Source organism: Sminthopsis crassicaudata, chromosome 4 (assembly GCF_048593235.1).
Source record: "Sminthopsis crassicaudata isolate SCR6 chromosome 4, ASM4859323v1, whole genome shotgun sequence".
Taxonomy (NCBI): domain Eukaryota; kingdom Metazoa; phylum Chordata; class Mammalia; order Dasyuromorphia; family Dasyuridae; genus Sminthopsis; species Sminthopsis crassicaudata.
In genome coordinates, this window is record NC_133620.1 from 341,850,981 (window position 1) to 341,867,274 (window position 16,294).

Consider the following 16,294-nt stretch of genomic DNA (forward strand, 5'->3'; position numbering starts at 1 on the left):
AACTATGAAGGAAGATTTACCTTCAGAGAAAGAACTGATAAACAGAAGTATGTGTAGTATGGGTTTCATATATATATATATGTATGTATGGAAATATATCTCTATATGTATATATACACGTGTGTGTGAAAGAGAGAGAGAGAGAGAGAGAGAGAGAGAGAGAGAGAGAGAGAGAGAGAGAGAGAGAGAGAGAGAGAGAGAGAAATGGTAGCCATCTCTAGAGCAGAATGGGGTGGGAGAAAAATTTTTTTTTAAAGTGTACAACAGAGAATGAAAGAAACATATTTATAACAGTTTTTTGAAAAAAAGCAATCTGTTAAATGAGAAATTATGGTTTCATATTACACCCTCTTTCTATGTTGTGTTGTATACATAGAAAATTTTTCTGTCTTTTTATATTTAAAGTTAAAATGAATAAAAAATTTAAAAAACATTTTTGAATTTTAGATGCCCCCTATCTGAGGAATCATTCACTTTTCAGTTAGCCTTCAATGCCCATTACTCCGACCCATAGATATCTAGATACCCACCTCCTTAGTGCTCTTCAGTAACTGCTCTTTGTTCTACATTATACATAACTTTTATGTTAGAATTCACAGGATCACACGTGTAGAATTACAAAGGACCTAAAAGTGATTTAGTGCAACTGATGAGGACCCCAAGGCCTACAGAGATGAAATGTATTGCCCAGGGCCACACTGGCAGGTAATTAGGAGGGTTGGGATTGGAATCCAGGTTGTTTGAGTCCAAAACCATCACTCTTTGCATGGGGAAATTCTTTTCTATAGATTATCCCTCTCTCTCTGCTTGGTAGAGGCTGTAAGTCATTAATTGCTAGAATGCTTTTCCCACTCCCGCTCTGTATCCCATCACAACATTGCTTTTCAGCTTTTTCCAAATCAGGGTGCCAGCTCCACCTCTCAAAGGTGCCTTTGCTGCCCCTGCCCTTGTGTGCCTACAGCTCCACCTTCTCCAAGCTCCCTCTTGTGCTATCTGGGGATGAGGTGCTGAGGTATCTGCCTGGAAAGGCAGAAAGCACCTGATCCTGAAGGGATGAGAAAGCAAATTCTCTGAGGGCTGTCCTTTATATTTGTCTCTCCAATGTTTAGGGCAGTATTTAGCCCAAAGTCTGGTACACACTAAATGCTTATTAAATGCCCCTTCGTTCCTTTAATCATTTCCTTAATTGGCTCCAGCACATCAGCCTTGGGTTATTCTTTCACATGAGGAATAGAAGATCTTAAGAAATGCTTAAGCTTTAAACACATACACTATATACTAACCATTGGACTAAGCCTTGGGCATGCAAACAAACAAACAAACAAACAAACAAACAAAAAAAAAAAAAAGCAAAAACGGTCTCTTCCCCTCAAGTGGCTCGAAATCTAATGGGAGAGAAAGCATGTGAACAATGATGGACAACAATGAGAGGAACAGGGTAAACTGGAGACGATCCTAGGCACCAGCATTAAGGAGGACTGGGAGAGGTCTCTGATCTCCCAGACTTTGGACTGCAAATGTTAATGATGAAAATAGGAAAACAGGCTATTGTTGCCTTAGGCCCTAGCCAGAGGTTCCCTCTGAAACAGATCTAACAGTTGTTGTCAGGTTGAGACATCAAGAAGGCCATTCTCTTACTCTGGTTTTACTTGAAAAAAAGAAAAACAAGCTTTGAGGTTTTGAAATTTAAAATTCATTGTCAGGAAACCAAATTTAAAGGATGTATTTCTTTTCCACTGGTATCACTTGCCCAAATCCTTCAGTTAGTTAGCTCCAGCCTTGGCCCAAGTCCGTTTTCAGGCAGAATACTAATTGTAAATAACCTTCTAGAAAGAAATGCCTGTTCACCCTGTGTGTGTATGGAGGATGGGAAAGGGGGAGAGATGGACTATACAAGGGTGGAAATGGGCCTGTTTTCAAAGCCAAAATCTTCATGGATGAAAACTCATTGTGTTACATTTGCCAAGTAAAAGATCTATAAAAAGATCTAAGGAAAACCATAATTCATTGGTGGTTCTGGGGATCTCTAATACTTCCTTCAAGTTTCAGCTAAGTGCCCTCCCTTTGAGATTATCTTAATTGACCACTTATGGTGTATGTGTATTTGTGAGATTTATTGGGAAAATGCTACCTTTTTATTTTAGCATTTAATTATATAGCTCTTTTCTTTGAACTAAAAATTAAGCCAATAGTTTTGAAGATTATGGACAAAAATTTAAATAGTTATTACTACTATTATTATTATTACATCCTAACTTCCAAGGGAGATAGCCTTTAGAGTAGCTTCCAGGGTATCTTATAAAACATGCTCTAGTCACAGGACTTTACCCCCAAACAATAGGCAGCATATTTGAAGGATGACCTCTGTCCAGGAATATTTCCCTTTCCACTTGCACAGTGGCTAAAATTTCCCTTTTAAAATGCAAACATTTATCTTACCTAGAAAGGTAACATTAATAACACATTCACTAAAGCAGGGTTCTTAATCTTTTTGTATATGGGTTCCTTTTTACCTATTGATGACTTCAGAATGTGTTTTTTTTAAATCTGTAATTGAAAAGAATGGGGAAATTTTTTGTAGCAATTTTCTTTGATAAAGGTTTCATCAGAAAACTGAGTCAAATTTACATGAATCTGATACATTTCCCAATTGATAATGGTAAAAGGATATGGTAAAAGGATATGAACAGGCAGTTTTTAGATTAAAAAAATAAAAGAGATCTAAAGTCATAAGAAAAAATGTTCTAAATAACTGATTAGAAAAATGAAAATTAAAACAATTCGGAGATACCATTTTATAGCTATCACATTGGTTAACATAACAGAAAAAGAAAATTACAAATGTTGAAAGGGATGTGGGAAAATGAGACTAATGCATTGTTGGTGCAGTTGTGAACTGATCCAACCATTGTGGGAAGCAATTTAGAATTAGGCCCAAAGGGCTACAAACCTAACAATACCACTACTATTTGTATCCCAAAGAGAAAAAAAGGAAAAGGACTTATATGTACAAAAAAATATTTTTATAGGTGGTGAAAAATTGGGAATGGCTGAACAAATTATGACATGTGATTATGATGAAAATGTGCTATGATGAAATGAAAAGACTTATATGAATTAATACAAAGTAAAATGAACAGAACCATGTGAACACTATATAAAGTAACAGTATTATTATACACTGATCAACTGTGACTGACTTATTCTCAGCAATACAAAGATCTAAGACAATTCTTTAGAACCTATGATGAAAAATGCTGTCTACCTTCATAGATGGAACTAACAGAATTTGAATACAGACCAAAGCATGCTGGGTTTTTTTAGTTCTTAAATTTTTCTTTTCTTTTCTTTTCTTTTTTTTTTTTTAAACATTACTAATACAGGAAAAGTTTTGCACAACAGCACAATATAATCTTTATCAAATGCTTGCCAACTTGGGAGGGATGAGAGATAGAAAGATAAGAGAAAATTTGGAAGTAAAAATAATAAAAACTGAAGGTTAAAATTGTTTTTATATATAATTGGGGAAATATTAAATTTCTGAAAAAAATCACATTTGAAGGAAATGTTATTATCATTCAAGTTTATCTGGGTCTGAAATACCTCTCCATTTCCATTTCACCCTTCAAACACAAAAGAATCCAAAAAAGAAAAAAATTTTTATAAACTTCATGTTATTTTATATAAATGCTCAGTTTCCTCCTGTGCATAGCAAGGATTTAGTAAAGCCTGAGCAGCATTTATTTTGCAAGTAGCTACAACTCAGGGCAACTAAAAAACTCACGTTGGCAAAATAGAATGTCCCTGAAGAGCTCTAGGAGGGTCTTTCCCATGAAGGTCAGGTGAAGGTGAATCCTGAAATCATCGAGAGAAATCCTCTAAGAATCAGCCTACTTCAACTGTAACACTTTCTTTATTCAAGCTTCTCACTTCCTTGCTCCTACAGCAGCCTTCTCTGATCAAGCTGGGAAAAAAAGGTTTTTTGTTTTGTTTTTTACTCAAAGCCCTAATAAATACTACTTATTTCTCTCCTCTTTCATGATGTCAGCTCCCATAAAGCAGAGAAGAAGATACTAACAGGTTCAAGGCACGACTGACTGCACCAGTAAATCTTGTGTCCTCTAGGAAGCCTTATTTGAATAAGCACAGAAAAGACTGCTTAATTTCCAGGCTATTACTTCCATTCTCTTCTTGGTCTTTACCATCAGCAATTATCTGTAGTACCCCATTCAATAAAATAGCACCAGAAGGGAAAAGTAAGTTTTCCCCTTCTCTTTTCTACTTAAATACATATGATATATAATTAGGAAAATATTTTATAGTAAGCAAGCAAGGATTTTTATCTCAGGTATTGCCTTCTGAGGAGGGTCAAAAACAATCAAGGTCATATGAGCTGCCTTTTTAGTGAAACCAGTTCTGTGTAGCAGAACTCGACTCCTTGGGATCAACTGGGAAGGAAATAGTTCTTGGTCTAGGTTGGGCCTCTGGAGAGGGAGTTCAGGGTGGCAGGAGGTAGCAAAGAGTGTATTTTGCTGTTAGAAACAAAAAACAGCAAAACTCATTTGTCTGGAATTACTAAACAAGGAAGGGTGGAAGGCCAGATTAAAATAATGATACATCTAAAATACAATCCATCTCTGACCCTTTAGGATTGATATGGGAGGAAATAAAGGAAAGCACTATGCCTTGGAGGGTGCTGAAAACTAATCACCAAAGAAAGAATCAGGTGCCAGTGGGTAAGTTTCTTAGTTTTTTATACTTTCCAATACATAAAGTCCAGGTGAAGACCTAAAGGAGCCCATTTTAAGGAATAATTATAATAATAAATAATTATTTATTAATAATAATTATTATTACAAAATATAATAATAATTATTATTATAATAAACTACTATATAACGCTTTAAAGTTTGGTGCCACAGGTAATCGTCAAGTTTACAAATGAAGAAACCAAGTCTCAGAGATTAAGCTTAGGATATTATCAAATGATCAGTGTCAAAGGTGGGACTTGAAATTAGATTTTCCTGGCTCCAAGGATACCTCTATTCTGGCCATAAAGAGATAAGAAACATTTAGAATTATCATATGATAACTTACACGTTAGAGGCTGTAAGAGAGAGATGGTTTTAGAGAAAGGAATGCCTCTGCTCAAGTTCTATGTTTAATGTTAGAATGGGAATACATATGGTTTCATTCTTAATATCTACTTCAACACCTGGCACACTGATGGCTGCTGCTGACATGTAATAAATGCTTGGTGATTGACTGATTGGCTAAATAAATGCTGGCCTTGTAAGTTAGGCAATCTCTCTGTGCTTTGGGCTATTTTATAGGACTAAGCTGCAAAGCGGATTCCAACCTGCACTGGTAGAGAAGAGTCCTCATTGAGGAATTCTCTATAGTGATAAAATCACAGTTCTGGTCCAAAATAATTTATAAGCCAGTAATGAAGGCTGCCATCTGTGGGGACTAGAACATAGCATATATTTAATAAATTATTTTTTTGAAAGGAGGGTGATAAAAATAACTTATTTTCCTATTTGGCTTAAATAGAGCTCTGTATTCTTTTCAAACCCCATTCCTTAGCTTGGCAAAACTTTTTTTTTTTGGTTTTTAAACAGAAGAAGCCTTAGACCCAGGTTGGAATCATTAATTTAAATTAGGAAGGTTTTACTATACTCAAATTAGGCAGAGATGAAACAGATGTTTCTTTTTATTACAGTATCAACTATTTTCCTTATTCTACTCACCTCACTTTGAATGAGTCCCTATGAGGAGTTTTAGGTTTCTCTGAAACCATTCCTCTCATCATTTCTTATGGTACAATAGTATTGCATTATATTTATACTGTATTATCATACCTTATGCAGCCACTCCTCATTTAATGATCAGTTTCCAGTTCTTTGCCACTACAAAAAGAGCTGCTATAAATACTTTTGAATATATGGATCCTTTTTTAATTTCTTTGGGGTACAGGCTTAGTAGTGGTCTTGTTGGATCAAGGAATATGCAGAGTTAAGTAACTGTTTGTGGCATAGGTACAAATTGCTTTCCAGAATGGCTGGCCCAATTAATTCAGTTCCACCAACAAGTGCATTAATATCCTTCCCTCCTCACATCCCCTCAGCATTTGTCATTTTCTCTTTTTGTCATTTTCACCAATGTGATGGATATGATGAAGAACAGCAACTTGGACATTTGTTACAAGGGTTCTGTGTTTGTTTTTCTTTTTGGTGGCAGTAATGTTAAGAGTAGGTAAAAGGCAAAGAAAGCCAATGCTTATTAAAAAGAAAAACATTAAAGCAGAGTGGAAAGGTGAAGGACTTGTGGAGAAGCCAGTCTGAAGGTTTTGGTGATCAGAAGAGAGAAGAAAGAGGCAGATAATTTGTGCCATGGGGCCACAAAGATCTGCTTTCTCATTTACTGACCTTTCAAGCCATGCCCCGTGTCATCTTCGGTGTCCTGCAGCAGAGTATAACCACCTTGAGAAGCCATGTCTTTCCTCTCTCCTCCTATCTGGAACGGTTCTCCAGAATGGATCTGCTGGTTCCCAGCGTGGTCTTCCATCATGCTGAAACTTGGTCTTTGCTCAGCCATCTTGTTTAGAGAGTTGCCTGGGGAGAGAAAGCAAGGAGGGGAGAAGGTGGAGAGGAGGAAGAAAAAGCAGTCACACCATGAGCCTTCAGAGGTACCCGAGGAAAACTATCTGTGAGTGTGGACACTTCCAGTGGGGCAGCTACTCAAGCTTTGTGGTTGTGCCCCTTGTTCTAGACAGCTAAATGTAGTACTTATCGTATTCTCCCCATACTCTCTTTAAGGCTAATCAGGAATTAATAGGAACTACCAATAATTTATGCCAGTGGTCCCCAAAACTCTTAAGACAATAAGGATTCTGATTTTTCTTGTGTAGCAAGACAACTTTACAAATATGTATACATATACTTTAACATATTTAACATGTATAGGATTACCTGCCATCTAGGGGGAGAGGTAGAGGGAAAAGTTGGAACAGAAGTTTTTCCAAGGGTCAAATGTTGAAAAATTATCCATGTATATGTTTTGTCAATAAAAAGCTATTAAAAAAGAGAGAATGAGGATTCAAAAATATTTTTAAAAATGTTTTTAGAGACACCTCCTATCAGCATTCATTGAGAAAGTGTAGGATAAAACAATATGATAAATTCTGTAATGCTTTAAAATGATTTTGTATTTTAATCCCTCAAAATAGCCAAAAGAAAGGTCTTATTTGATCCTAAATGGATAGCAAAAAATGTTTCCTGTTTGAAACAACCCAGGTTCAAATCCCACTTCTAACATGAATAATCAATCAACTAACAAGTATTTATTAATTACTCACTATGCACCAAGCAGTAGGCCAGGCAAAGACAAAGTTATATAAATGCAAAGAATGAAACAGTTCCTGCTTTCAAGGAGTTTATAATCTAATAGGGGATACCAGGTACAGGTTCAGGTACACACAAGATACAGATAGAGTAGATGGAGGGGAAGACTTCTGTAACTCAGTAAATAATCTCAGAAAATTGTTGAGGCTAAAAAATTCATTAGCCAGTGGTCAAGATGATAAACTTTTCTAAAGATAGTTAGGTGCTCCTCATAACAGAGACACAATCTACCAAGGAGGTCCATACTTGTCATCAAATAACCAAAGTTTCTTCCATGCCATGGTAAAATACTAAAAGAGGTTCATATTTTTACATAGTTTGGTTTTTTCTCTTCATTTTGTTAGTTCAGTTCTATCAAAATACTAACAAAATGAAGAGAAAAAAACCAATCTATGTAAAAATATGAACCTCTTAGTATTTTGTTCAGTATCTATGTTAACATAAAGTATTAATATTTTCCCTAATGTCATGTATTATTTCCTACATATTAAAAGACAAAGGTCCTATCAGTATCTTACATTACATAATATAATCACAGTAAATCACACTTTTAAAAAATGAGATGAGATTGGAAAGTTAACATTATTCACAACTGAGGATTGTGAGGGAATTGATAAAGGACATAAAATAGAGGAATTTTTAAAAGACAAAGATATGCAATTTTGATTATGTAAAACTAAAAGTGCTATTGCACAAACAAAATCAATGCAGAAAAAAAGATATAGACTGGAAATTTTTTTTTTTTTGCATTAAACATCTCTGCTAAAACTGACATTAAAAACCTATAGGGGATTGGCATGAATTTACAACTTTAGGAGATATCTACCAAAAATGTGTGCTAAAAGGCATATGCTGGAGCAGCTAGGTGAGCCAGAAGTCAGGAACATACATCTTCTTGAGTTTAAATCTGGCCTCAGACACTTATTAGCTATGACCCTGGACACTTAACCCTGTTTGCTTCACTTCATTCATTCAAATGAGATAGAGAATGAATGAAAAATAGCAAACCACTCCAGTAGCTCTGCCAAGAAAACCCCAAATGGAAAAAGTCAAGACATGACTGAAACAACTCAACAACAATAACAACAACAAAGGCTATGATGTTGGGAAAGACTGAATGCAAAAGGAAAAGAGAACAGTAGAAAATGAGGTGGATAGTGATATGGAAGGAGTTTGGAGACACTTTGGGAGATAGTGGAGGGTAGATGACTCAGTGATTCATGAAGTCAAGAAGAATCAGACATAACGGAATGAACAACAAAGAATTTGAAGTTTTCTTCTTTTAATTGTAATTGTAAGAGATATCTTTTGCTCTTCTCTTCTACCTTCATATGTAAATATATTCCTCTTCACCCCACTTCACTCTCTATTTAGAAAGTCAATCTTTATGACAAAAGTTTTTTTAAAAGGCAAATAAGGGGAAAACTCCCCTCACCACTTCAGCAAAACCAAAATATCAGCAAAATTTGGAAGGACATTCAATTTTCCATATCAATAAAAAGAAGAAAATGGATTTTTTTATTCCCTCTTTGGGGACAATCCTGGACTCAAGAAGATCTGAGTTCAAATCCTGCCTTTGAAATTTATTAGCAAATCACTTAACCTTTCAACCTCGCTTTCCTCATTTGTAAAATGAGGTAATTGGGCTCAATGGACATTTTTTAGATTAAAATCTATGATCAGCCAGGATTCTTAGAAATCTTTTAAGCATTACTGCTGAAAATTTCTAGGAGAAAATGAACAGCAATTTCCCAAAAACTTTTAATCTTAACAAAAACTGAAATGAAGACTATTAAATGTGCCTGTCTGCATCAGCCACCTGAACATTTCACTTTCAGAATGTAGAGAAGATAAGATTTTCTATGCTTCCTCTATGATAAGCTACAACTTGGTTTGGGTGAATAAAACCATTCTGCAACAATAAATGTTTTTGATCACCGTACAAAATAACAAATTGCATGGATACTCCAGGATTGTTGTTGTAATATGGAAAAAATAGGCAAAGAGTTTTTAGATTAATAAAATTTGGAACAGAAATAGTGTTGCTGGGAAAACTGGAGCAGATGGCTTTCATTAGATAGACACAACTCCCCATAGTTTAATGCATAATAGCATCAGATGGGGTTCAAGTTTAAAAATGAACCTTGACTCTATCTCAGTGAAGTGGCTGAGATTGGATCAGCGGCTCCCTTAGCTTTTCAGTATCTAGCCACCACAAGTTGGTGGAGTCCAGACATATATGCCTATTTTCTGAAATGTGCGTGATAATGGTATGACATAATAAAAAACAGGGTATGCTACCAAAGAGAGAAGCTTGATGGAAAACATAGAAAGCTAGTCAGAGAAACTTGAGGTCAACTATTTCTGACACACACTAGTTAAGCAAGTTGCTTAACCTTCCGGTCAACTGACTGAATTCTAGTATTTTTTTCACCAACTCATTTTACTGATGAGGAAACAGAGGCAAACTAAGTGAAGTGACTCTGAAGCCAGGTCTGAACCCAACTCTTGTGGGTTACCTTCAGACTTCTTAGAGCAGGCTGACTCTATCCTAGAAGTTTTATTCTATTTGGCCCTCAGAATGCTTGTTAGGTGAGTCTGTATGTTGGTCTCAAGGCCAGATTGATGCTTGGCTTAGATCAGGTCCTTTGATCCAAGTTCTTAGGAAAGCAAAGTCACAATGAGCTCTGTATGTGCCATCAAAGTAAATTCACTGTCCAGAGTGCTGAGAAAAAAACTCTAAAAGGGAGAGAGAACAGGGGAGATGGCAATGATGTTTCCCCCTCTTGCCAAGAGTCTTTCATCTTGGAGCACAGTAAATTGGAAAGAACTTAAGATGTAAAGCCTGAGGATCTGTATTCAAGTTCTGGCTTATTCCATTACTAACTTTATGACTTTGGCTGAGTCTAAAGCTTATTTTTTTCATGTGCAAATTGGGATGTGGACATTTCTCTAGTCTATCTCAATAGGGTTGTGGCAAAGATCAAATGAGAATGTATGTAAAGTAGTTTGTAACCATAATACAAATATAACATAATGCAAATACAAACGTGAACCACAGCAAGAGCCTTCACCAGTTTCGGTGACTTTTGTTGTACTCCAATGACTAGAGGAGAGAGGGGAGGCCCAATTCATGTGCAAATGAGGACATTACCCCTCTGATGCCATTGGTCTTCTTTAAGAATAAAGGATGAACAAAAGTATTTCTATTTTAAAGTTTTATTGAGATAGCTGTATCTTAACAAGTTATATTTAAACATGTCATTATTATATGTATACAGTATTTATAGTTTTTGAGATCACCTTTATTTCCCAAGATTTCCCTTTTCTCTTGCTCTGTCCCAGATAGCCATCCTATATAACAGAAAAAAAGAAAAGGGAAAAAATGCAGCAAAAGTAGTCAATATATCAATAAGTCTGACATTTTATGTAGTGTTCCATGTTCACAATACTCTACCTTTACAAAGCAATGAGGATTCCCATTTCTTTCTTTTGTGGTCAAGCATTAACCACTGAGAAATGGCTTTTCATCTTATATATTTAATTGAGTTCCCTAGATATCTTGGATATCAGAAGCAAATAATATATGTTTTTTTCCCAATGGACATTTCCTTTCTTTAATCTAGTTGTATTTTGTTCATAATTTTTTTTAAATTTCTTGTAACTGAAATTATTTATATTTTATAATTGTCTCTGTAGAGGCAGTTAGATGGCTCAGAGTACAGAAAATGGGCCTGTAGTCACAAAACTCTAAGTTCAAATCCAGCTTCAGATACTTATGAGCTGTGTGACTCTGGATAAGTCACTTAACCCTATTTGCCTTAATCCCTTGGTGAAGGAAATGACAAATCACTTCATATCTCTGCTAAGAAAACTCCTTAAGACAGTTGTCACAACTAAACAACTGCCTTGATCCCTCATTTGGTTAAGAAATCTCCTCCTGGCCATAATTGTGACATATACCTATCTGCTTTTCTTCTGTTTTTATAGTGTGACTTTTAACACTTAGGGCATATTTCCATTTTGCGCTTTTTGTGCTATATGATTTGCTACTGAGCTAATTTTTTCTAAAGTACTTTCTAGTTTCCTCAGAAAACCCTGTTAAATAGGAAGTTCTGTACCTAGTAATTTGTGCCATTGGATTTATTGATCACTAAGTTAAGATCAATAATTTCTAATTCCCTAAAAAAAGTTTTTTGATATCTTTTAGCTTTTTTAAAAAAATTACCCAGATTTTCCAATGTATCACTGCTTCATTTATCCCTCCTGGAGAGCCATTTTTTTTTTTACCTCCAAGAGAGAAATAAATAGTACAGCAAAACTGACCAATTCTTTGAAAAGAATCAGAGAGCATATGCAATATGTTATAACCATAGTCCTCCATGTCTGTAAGGAAGGCAGGGAGGTGTGATTTCTCATAGCTATTTTCTATTTGGCAGCATACATTTTTGTAACTTTGCTACATGTATATTTATATAACTGTGAGCATTGGGTGTGCACTTTTTCTGGTTCTTCTTATTTCCCTTCGCATCAGTCCCTAGAAGTCTTCCCAAGCTTTTCAGCTTTCATCATATTCATCTTTTTATATCAGTAGTACTCCATTAGTTTCATTTTCAATGTCCTCTAAGGCAGAAGTTTCAAACACACTAACCACTGCCACACTTCCAAGTGTGGCCAGAAGAAGATTAAAATGTAATTGAAAAATAACTAACAAAAAACCAAAAATATAATAGAATATAGATAATAATAATATGTGGTTTTCTAAGTCAATATGCAGAACAATGTGTGTGGCTTAATCATCTCATTTTTCATTTGAATTTGATATCACTGCTCTAGCTCAAAATTGATATTATTTATGATTTGTTTATCCTTGATATAGATAAATAACATATTATATAAAATAATTATATGTATATGTGTGTATATATATGTATATGTTATATTATTATGTATACATATTATTAGGTATATACAGTTGTTATTTGACCATTCAACCTTGAAGTATGTTTAGCAGTGGAATATGCAAATAAAAGGGAATTGACATTTTGGTCATAGTTTTCACATAAATTGCAATATATTTTATAGAATGATGGGTTTAATTCTTGTGAATTAATTGTTGCTCTGCCAACAGAGCATTAATATTCCAGTCTTTCTACCACTGATTCCACCACTACTGACTCTGGTTATTTGCCAATCTGTTGAACATGAGACAAAACTTCAAAATTGGTTTGCTTGAATTTCTTTTATAATGATTTAGAATATTCTTTCATATGACTGTTAATTGTCTGCAAGTCTTCTGAGAACTGTCTGTGGATATACTTTAACTTTTTTAAATTGAGGAATGGATTTTTTTTACATATTTCTGTTAATTATCTATATGACTATCAGATTCCTATTAGAAATGTTTGATACCAAGATTTCCCAGCTGACCCCTCCTTAATCTAGTTATATTAATTTTGAAAATGGAATACAAAAGTTTTAATTTCATACAATTAAATTATCTATTTTATCTTTTTACATCTATCCCTTTTAAAAACAAAGAAACAAAGGCCTAAATGAGGCGAGTACTTTAGTACATACAACCTAAAGACTGTCAGGGCTCTGCTCTACAAATCCCTGTACTTTAATAGAAAGGACAATTCTGAAATCAAGATGCCAAAGTCTATTTCCTGAAAGACTTATCTTTCTAATTTTTCCATTATGTTCTAATATTATGTTCATCATGAGGGGGAAGGCAGCATATTGCATAGAACACCAGAGAGAAAGAGCGGGTTCAAATTCAGCCTCTGACAGACATACATATTAGTCTGAGGAAACTCTCCAAGATAATGAGGCAAAGATTGCTAATCCATGTAGATGGTGCTTCCGTGCTCTGGTGAAATTCCAGCTCCAGACTTGTGTATACACACACACACACACACACATATACAATACACCTTTTACATACATATTCATCTATTTATACTTTTAAGTACTTAAATGTTATGCAATTGTGTGTGTGTGTGTGTGTGTGTGTGAGAAATATGAGATTATTTTACAACTTGTGGTGCTTTTAAACATAGTATGGCTTTCTTGCTTTCCCTAATTTTTTTTACTGTTGACTTTTTCTGAGATCATCATTGCTCCCTGTTTTTCAAATTTATCCTAAAGCACACTGAATTCTATTCCAGCACCTCATCTCAATAATTTGTGAATTTTTATTCTTCAACTATGTCTCTTGAGAACAACATATTGTTGGATTTAACTTTTTAATATAGCCTACAATTCTCTTCCATTTTATAGGTGAAGTTATCCTTTTATGTTCACCCTTATTTTTGTAATTTCTGTTCTCTTTTCCATCATATCCTCTTATACTTTCCAAACTCTTTTTACTATTATCTTTTTATGACAGAGGGGAGTGAAAGAGAAGTATAATTAACAGCTGTAATCTAAAATTGAAACAATCTGTGTCCATTCCACTATCTGTCTTCTCTTTTTCTTACCTCGATCCTCATTCATTATTCTTTACCCTTTCTTTCATTCTTTCTCTCATCTAAAATCCACTCTCTGACACTGAAGATTGCTTTGCTTATGATTAGTCTTTTCCCAACTTTATCCTCTCAAATGCTCTTTTCACCATTTCTTGTCTGTTTTCCTGCAGAATTTTAATTCATTTTAAACATCAATTCTGTGTAGTTTGTTAGATGTTTATTTCCTCCTCTCTATGCTTATATATGCTGCTTCTTACATAGCCCACTTATGAGAAACAATAAGTTCCATCTCTTTTTACTCCCATCTTTTGTCTCCAATCCTAAAACCTAAAAAAAAAAATCAAAATAGAATCAGATTCCCCTGTTTATCTCATGTGACCCTTTCTATCAAACTTGAAGACATTGAGAGTTCTGAAGAGGTAGTTGCTTCTTCTTAGTCATTATAATATAAGGCCATCACTGTAAAACTCTTTTCCCATGCTCTAATTTCTTCAGAATAATTTGTTTTATTGTTGGTTTCTCTTGATTACTGTGTTTACATTTCAAAGTTTCTACTCAGTTTTGGTACTTTAATTAGACATTATTAAAATCTCCTATTATATTAAAATCTGTTTTTCTTGTAGGATTACACTCACTTTTTAAAAGCTAAATAATTCTTGGTTGTGAGTCTTTATATTTTGCCTTCTACAAGATCACATTGTATGACCTTGACTATGGTTTCTTGGTACTTGAGCTCATTCTTTCTGACTACATTATTTTTTCCTTGACCTAAAAGTTATAAACATTAACTACAACATTTGTGAAAGTTTCACTTTGGTATTTAACTCAATATATAACTGGGATTCTATTTTAATTCTGATATCTGGTTTTAATAGTTCTGCTCAGCTTTCATTGATGATTTCTTGAAATACAATATTCAGACTTTGCTTTTAGTTATGGCTTTAGGGATTCTGATTATTCTTAAATTGTTTTCTTTGCTAATTTCCCCAGTAAGTTATTTTTGATAGTGGATAGTGTGCATTTCTTTTGATTTGTTCATCTTTTGATTTTGTTCTAAAATGTCTACTTACCTCACAGAGTTCTATTTGGTTTATTCTGATTTTTTGAGAGTTCATTACTTGGATAAAGTTTTCTACTTTCTGTTCTATGCCATTTATTCTCCTTCCAATTATTTCCTCCAGAGCTTACAATTTAGCGTTTATTTTTTGCTTTAACTTTTTGCAGTTACTCTTGTAATACCTGTGGCCAAGCCATTCTCCTTCTTGAGGATATACTTCTAATTGTTGTGGAGTTCTCTCTTCTTCTGAGTTTTTCTCTTGGGCACTAAAGATCCATAATATTCCATTAGAGTGTGTGACTGACTACTTTATCTCTCATCCAACTACCATATGTCTAAGAAGGCTTGGCATTTTTTTGTTCTATGTTTATTCTTCCCTAATCTTGATATTCTAAAAGCAGAAATGATGGGATAGACCCATCAAAGTTGATATCCAACCAGCGGTAACAGCAGCAGCCAAGTCTAAGGAATTAAGGAATTCCTAAGGAATTAGGACTAGGTCTGATTAACCCAGATCAGCTGGGCTCTGACTGAGAACAGAGTAAAATGTGCCCCAAAAGGAGCAAGTCCACTGGGCAAGGGGACAAACTCACCTATTGTCAATACCTCTATAGTGAACGTTGCAGAAACTCTGCAAAGTGAGAAAAGGACTTTCTAGGTCAGGGTTCCTGAAGTCCCCTTGGCCCTAGAAGTTCCCTACACGCATAACTACTCTCTCTGGATTTTAAGTTTGAGCCCATGCTCTATAGAGATGGTGTGTGTGTGTGTGTGTGTGTGTGTGTGTGTGTGAAAAATATTGGGGGCACTGTTTTGTAACTACTATTCTTGCTGTAATTCTCCATAAATTACCTTTTTAAAAAGCTGATGTTAAGTGATTGCATAATATGAGGGAGCACACTAGATGGGGGGGGGAATCAAAAGGAGTAGAAATCCTGTCTCCTTAAGGCTACTCCTAGAAGTCTAAGGGGAGCAGTGGTCATTGCCCACTGGGAACCAAACCTTCTAGGTCAGTGAAGTTTGGAGAGTAAGCCCAGAAGATGTAGTGTACGTGTAACCCCAGATCTCTTCTCTGGTTCCTGGTCATAGCTCCTGAGCTATGGAGAACCATGAGAATTTAGACTGAGCAGTCCTTGGGAGAAAATTTTGATATTTTATTATTTCTCAATATAGTTTCACTTGGGAAACACTGGAATAAATGGCCTATGAGGATGACATTTCATGGTGAATTTTAGTCTCCTGCAGAGGTATATCTGAACTTGTAGGAGGAAATTGATTGAGAGCCCAGAGATGTAACACAGCCCTAAAAGCTTCCAATTCACTGCATATTGACCATACATTTTGACTTGATAATTGAACCAGGTGAT

The 16,294-nt window shown here is 35.0% G+C and overlaps 1 protein-coding gene across 18 annotated transcripts in view; it reads right to left on the reverse strand.

Moving 5' to 3' along the window:
- Positions 1-16,294, reverse strand: part of MAPT (microtubule associated protein tau) — a 153,088-nt gene that overhangs the window by 82,599 nt on the left and 54,195 nt on the right. For 17 of the 18 annotated variants that reach the window (XR_012481159.1, XM_074260993.1, XM_074260984.1 and 14 more), the window contains exon 2: positions 6,429-6,614. Coding sequence is in view for 17 of the 18 variants with exons in the window: in XM_074260993.1 (XP_074117094.1) it covers positions 6,429-6,614 (186 nt within the window). In the remaining variant the exon portion in view is untranslated. Of the gene's footprint in view, positions 1-6,428; positions 6,615-10,706; positions 10,753-16,294 lie in introns of those variants that run through there. The other variant, XM_074260987.1, reaches the window with a different exon arrangement.